At 62.7% G+C, this 5,435-nt stretch overlaps 1 protein-coding gene across 1 annotated transcript; it reads left to right on the top strand.

Annotated features, from left to right (window-relative positions):
* The first annotated feature begins 934 nt into the window (after positions 1-934).
* Positions 935-4,709, top strand: GDF7 (growth differentiation factor 7). Its single transcript, XM_036380859.2, has 2 exons — positions 935-1,262; positions 3,742-4,709. Exons 1-2 carry the CDS (start codon positions 935-937, stop codon positions 4,662-4,664), a joined length of 1,251 nt encoding a protein of 416 aa, XP_036236752.1. The 3' UTR covers positions 4,665-4,709.
* Positions 4,710-5,435: the final 726 nt, after the last annotated feature.

Here is a 5,435-nt window from a genome sequence, read left to right as displayed (position 1 = left end):
TCTCGGAGCGGTGCGGGGGGAGCCTGGGCCCCGGGGCCGCCCCACAGCGGGTCGCTCCGGCTCCCCCCGCCGCTCCCGGCCCGGCCCCGCCGCCGGCATCACCCCCGCGGTCCAGTGTCGGGGAAAAGGGGTCTGCCCGAAACATGGGGTGGCGGTTCCTCCGTTCGAAACAGAGCCGGGACAGGCCCCATCTCCAGTGTAGGACCGGGACCCCCGCCCCCGTACGAGGTGCTGAGTGAGCCGCTCCAATACCGGGAGAAGTTTCCCGGTCCAGTCTTCGGTGGTCTCCCGGTCAGTCCCCGCTCCGAAATATGACCCCGGCTAACAGAGGTGGTAGTGCCCCCCAACCTCCCGCCATCCGAACTGGGGTCGCCTTCCACAGTCAAACACAGCCCCATTCCACCCCACAGCCAGGCTGGGGTGACGCCTTGGCACGGGGCTGTGGGACGCGGCTCCCCCCGCCAAACGAGGGGTGTGGGTGCCCTCACCGGGTGCTGGCCCGGAGCCTTGAGGGATCTCTCACCTGCCGGGGGACACGGGGCGGGATCCGATGGAGGGTCCGGGGCTTCCTCACCTGGCGGAGGAGGCGGGGCGAGGTCCAGAGGGGATCCGGGGCTATCTCACCTGCTGGGACAGGCGGGGCGAGGTCTAAGGGAGAATCCGGGGGTCTCTCACCTGCCGGGGCGGGCGGGGCGGAGCCCGAGGGGGCTCCGGGGGGCTCTCACACCTGCCGGGGCGGGCGGGGCGGGTGCGAGCGCGGGCGGCGCTCGGGCGGGGAGGGGCGAGCGGCCGGCAGGGGGCGCCCCCGGGCGGCGGGCGGCCGCGGCCGCGGCGGTGGCGGCGGCGGCGGCGGCGGCGGCGGCGAAGACGATGTTCAAAAGCGGGCGGGGAGCGGCGGCGGCAGCAGCTCCGCGCCGAGCCCCGGGCCGCCGCCATGCGCCTCCGCGCCGCCGCCGCCGCCCTCTGCCTCTGCCTGCTGGGCGCCTGCCGCCTTCGCCGCGGGCTGGAGGCCGCCGCCGTGCGCGGCCCGTCAGCGGCCGCTCCCCAGCGACCCTCGGCAGCCGCGCCTTCCTCCGCCTCCTCCTCCTCCGCCGCCGCCGCCTCCCCCTTCTCCTCCCCGCCGCGGAGGGACGGGGCTCTCCGCAACGGCACGGTGGTGCCGCATCATTACATGGTGGCCCTGTACCAGCGCCTGGCCGCCCGCCGCGCCCCCGGCCGCCGCGCCGACACCGTGACGGGCTTCGCGGAGCGGGCGCGCAGCGGTGAGTGCGGGGCAGCCGCGGCCGGGCCGGCGAGCGCGGAACGGCCGCCCCGCCGGGGCTCCGCCGTCGGGCGGGAGAGAAGTCGATGCCCGGGCTTCGGAATGGGCTTGGGCATGAGGATGCGGCTTGGGGACGGAGACGGTGCAGGCGTGTGGGGATCGGCTCCTGTGTGCATGTGGGGATGGATACACGGGGTTGTGCATCACTCTGAGCGTGAGTTTGGGGACGTGGTGGCACACGGAGAGGATGCTCACATGTTGGTCTGAGCACAGGGCTGTGCCCGGGATAGGATTGTGCGCTGGTTTCCGCACGGGGTGCTTGCAGGGGCTTCACGGGATAGGGGCTGCGCATCCCGGTTGTTTAACGGGAACGAAGCCGTGCGCGAATCTGAGCGTGGCAGTGAGGGCGAGGACAGGGCTGGGAGTGGGGCTGTGCATGAGCATACGGTTAGGAGGGTTGACGATGGGGGCAGCAAAAGATTTGTGCCTGGCACCGGTGAAGGCCGGCGGAGATGAGCGTGGCGCAGAGCGGCGCTCTGGGGTGGCCATGGGGTTGCACACGCAGTCGGTGTCGAGGATGGCGCTTGGTGCTGGGGATGCGGTTCGGGACGGGGTGCGAGGTGCAGCCGGCCAGGACGGCGTGAGCGGCGGTGCGGGGCTCTCGGGACCTGCCGCCACCTGATGCGGGGCCGGGGCGGGCGGCGCCCTTTGAGAGAAGCTTCTCCGCGCCGCATCCCCCGTCCTGCCAGAGCCTTTGCAGCCCGAAAAACTCCGCGGGGCACCGCGGCGGGCCGGGCTGGGCCAGGGAGGGAGCGCAGCCGCGGTGTCCCGGGGGGTGCTCGGTCCCGGGCGGCCGCGGCGCTCCGGAGCGACTGGGTTAGCGATTTCTGCAGGTAGCGACTCCCGCTAACGCCGCCGGCTGAGCTCGGCATCGCGGTCCCCTTCCTCCTCTTCGCCCTCTTTTGCCCTCTTCATACCCGCGAATCTAATAATAATAATAATAATAATAATAATAATAATAATAATAATAATAATAATAATAATAAGCATATACGCACCTAATGATAAACTTTTAACAAATACGTGTATATATGTACTTCGCGCCCTGCCGGCCAAGTTCGCACGGCTGGGGGGGGAAAGTAATACATTCCTGATCGAATAAAATGAAAAGGCAAACTGAAAAGCAGCGCCAGCCGCACCCCGTCCCTGTCGCTGGTGGGAGAGCCCCCCCAGTCCCATTCCCACACCCAGAACGGGCCGTATCCTGCCGGCAGCCTTTGCGGGAGGAGGTTTACTGGAAACTGATGGGGAAACGTCGGGGGAGCGAGGCGGGACCGGGAGGAGGATGCTCCGGTGGAAGGGTGGGCAGTGCTCGGCTTGTGAGTGCTGGGCGAAAGCTAAGCACAGGTCCTGGGAAGTTTCAGCGCAAAACGAAACCAGATGAACTCTTCAAAGAGATCTCCTTATCTGCTCTTATCTGCTTCTCATAGGAATTTTAGATCTGCTTTTCAAATAGTAATTTTAATAACCATAATGAATAATAATAGTACTGTTAATGATAATAATAGCAGCAGCAGCAGCGAATGACAGGGAGAAGCAGTTTCCCCCCGCGGGCAGCGCAGGCTGCGCCGAGCGGCGCTGCCGGCGGGGGTGGGCGGGTGCGGGGCGGGAGGGGTCGGGCAGGCTCTGCCGGCAGCGGGTCGGGGCGCTCCGGGCACAGCAGAGATGTTTGCAGCATGCCCAGGTCAGGTTTCTCGTTAACGAGGGAGAAAACAAAAAAATCAACCCTCCCAGAACTCAATTCACCTCTTCTTCCCAGCTCCACCTCCTTTGGTGCTTCTTTTTTAATTCACATTGAGTATATTTATTCAGTGCCAGAAACTGCACAAGTCTGTGTCAGGTCTTTGGATGCACTAAAAATAGTGCCAAACTGAGGCTGGGCTCGCTTTCAGCCGCTCTGGTTGCCTCTATCAGACCTGTGTGCCTGTGACTGTCTGCGAGGGGAAAGTGGAATTTTTAACAGCATGTGTATGTGAGTGACACTTGGGGCAGAAGAAATAGGTGACAAACTGCCGATTGGGGCTGGCAATGTGCTGCACAGGTTCAGGTGTGGCTTCCGTGCCAAATCAGAATAGTGTTGCATCTGGGGTCACTGGAACACCTGGGAGGAAGCAGAGAAGCCTCCTCAGGATGTGGAGAAGAGTGCTGATGAGAAGCCACTTGTTTGAATTGATTCCTCCCTCCCTCTGTACCTTCTCCTTCCATTTGTTTTCGGTGCCCCCAGGCAGAGTGACGCTCCTGGATGCAGGGCACACAGCCTGTGTTCCGCTGGGATGCTCAGGAAGCCGTGCTGCACAGCGAGATCTCCCCCATTACCTCTGCGTCACTTGCACCTCCCTAATGGGCGCTTGGCTTTGGCTTGCTGATATTTAAATCTTTTTTTCCCTTTTTTTTTTTTCTCTCTGTGTTATCTCTTCCAGATGCCTCCCCGTCGGCCTCGGAGCAGCGGTACCTCTTTGACATCTCCAGCCTGCCTGAGGCAGAGGAGGTGACGGGCGCGGAGCTGCGGATCCTGCGCTCCGTGCCCGAGAACCGGAGCCTGGCCCTGTCCCCCGAGGGCTCCTTCCACCACCTCCTGCTCGCCACCTGCCCCGCCCGGGACGGCGAGGAGCCCCGGCTGCTGGACTCCCGCGCCGCGGACATTCTGGACGCGGGCTCCTCCAGATGGGAGGTGTTTGATGTCCGGGAGGCCTTGCGGGATCAGAGGGAGAGCTCGCCCCCGGGGGAGCTGCTGTGCTTCCAGCTGCGGGTGGTGTCGGATGGCTCTGGGCAGCCGCTGCCCCCCCGGCAGCTGGGCTTCGGCAAGCCCCGGCCGCAGCCCCACGAGCGAGCCCTGCTCGTGGCCTTCTCCCGCACCCAGAGGAAGGAGAACCTCTTCAAGGAGATCCGGGATAAGATCAAGGCCCTGGGCAGCCCCCCCTTCCTGGAGCCCCCCGATCCCGGGCAGGAGGTGTTCCTCAGGCGCAGGAAGAGGAGGACCACCATTGCGGCCCGCTCTGGGGGCAGAGGCCACGGCAAGAAGGCGAAGACGCGCTGCAGCAGGAAGCCCCTGCACGTGAACTTCAAGGAGCTGGGCTGGGATGACTGGATAATCGCCCCCCTGGATTACGAGGCCTATCACTGCGAGGGGGTCTGCGACTTCCCGCTGCGCTCCCACCTGGAGCCCACCAACCACGCCATCATCCAGACCCTGATGAACTCCATGGACCCCGAGTCCACCCCCCCCAGCTGCTGCGTGCCCTCCAAGCTCAGCCCCATCAGCATCCTCTACATTGACTCTGGGAACAACGTGGTTTACAAACAGTATGAGGACATGGTCGTGGAGACGTGTGGCTGCAGGTAGCAATTTCTGCAGCTCTCCCTGTCCCTCCTGGTCTTGCTTAGCAGTCCTGCCCATTTTATATATATATATAAATATAAATATATATATATAAAATATATATATAGATATATACACACATACACATTTTGGTGTGTGCCTTCCCAAATGCCAAGCTCAGAGCAGGTGTCCCCTGTCTTCCCTGGGCCACCCTGGCCATGACCCCAAGAGGGATGGGGGGTGCCCCTCTGAGACTGAGGCTGCCACCATCTCTGTGCCTTGGGAATGTCTCCCCAGCCTCTGAGCTCTGCCTGATACACTTGGCTTGCCTAAGTGGAGCTGACAACTTCTTTCCCAAAGGTTTTGGAAAATGTCTAGCCAAAATTGTCTTGGTCAGAATGATGACCTGGGGTGGGGGGAGGTGGAGTGGTGTCTGCAGCAGAGGGATCAGGTCAGCATCACCCTCTGGCTGTGGCAGTGGGATGGAGGTGAGATAGAAATGCTCTTTTCTTGAGTCAAATGAGTTTTTCTGGCAGTCTTCAAATTGCTGCCCTGAGTTTCCTGGTGGAAAAATAAGGGATCCCTGGGGGAAGGCAGGGGGTGGAGAACCTGTGGCTGGTGTGGGTTGTAATCACTTGGTCCAGACCTGTTTCCAGTGTGGAGAGGTTTGTGAGTCTGCTGGCAGAGACAGGAAAGAGGGAGAACCAGAGGCTAAAAGAGTCAGGTGTGAAGCAGAGCTTGTGCTCTTAGAAAGATGGGAGTGGCCCTGGGAGGCATTCGCTGGAGGTGCCTCCA

This window comes from Molothrus ater, chromosome 3 (genome assembly GCF_012460135.2).
Source record: "Molothrus ater isolate BHLD 08-10-18 breed brown headed cowbird chromosome 3, BPBGC_Mater_1.1, whole genome shotgun sequence".
NCBI classification, from domain to species: Eukaryota; Metazoa; Chordata; class Aves; order Passeriformes; family Icteridae; genus Molothrus; species Molothrus ater.
This window is presented reverse-complemented; position numbering and strand designations above follow the sequence as displayed.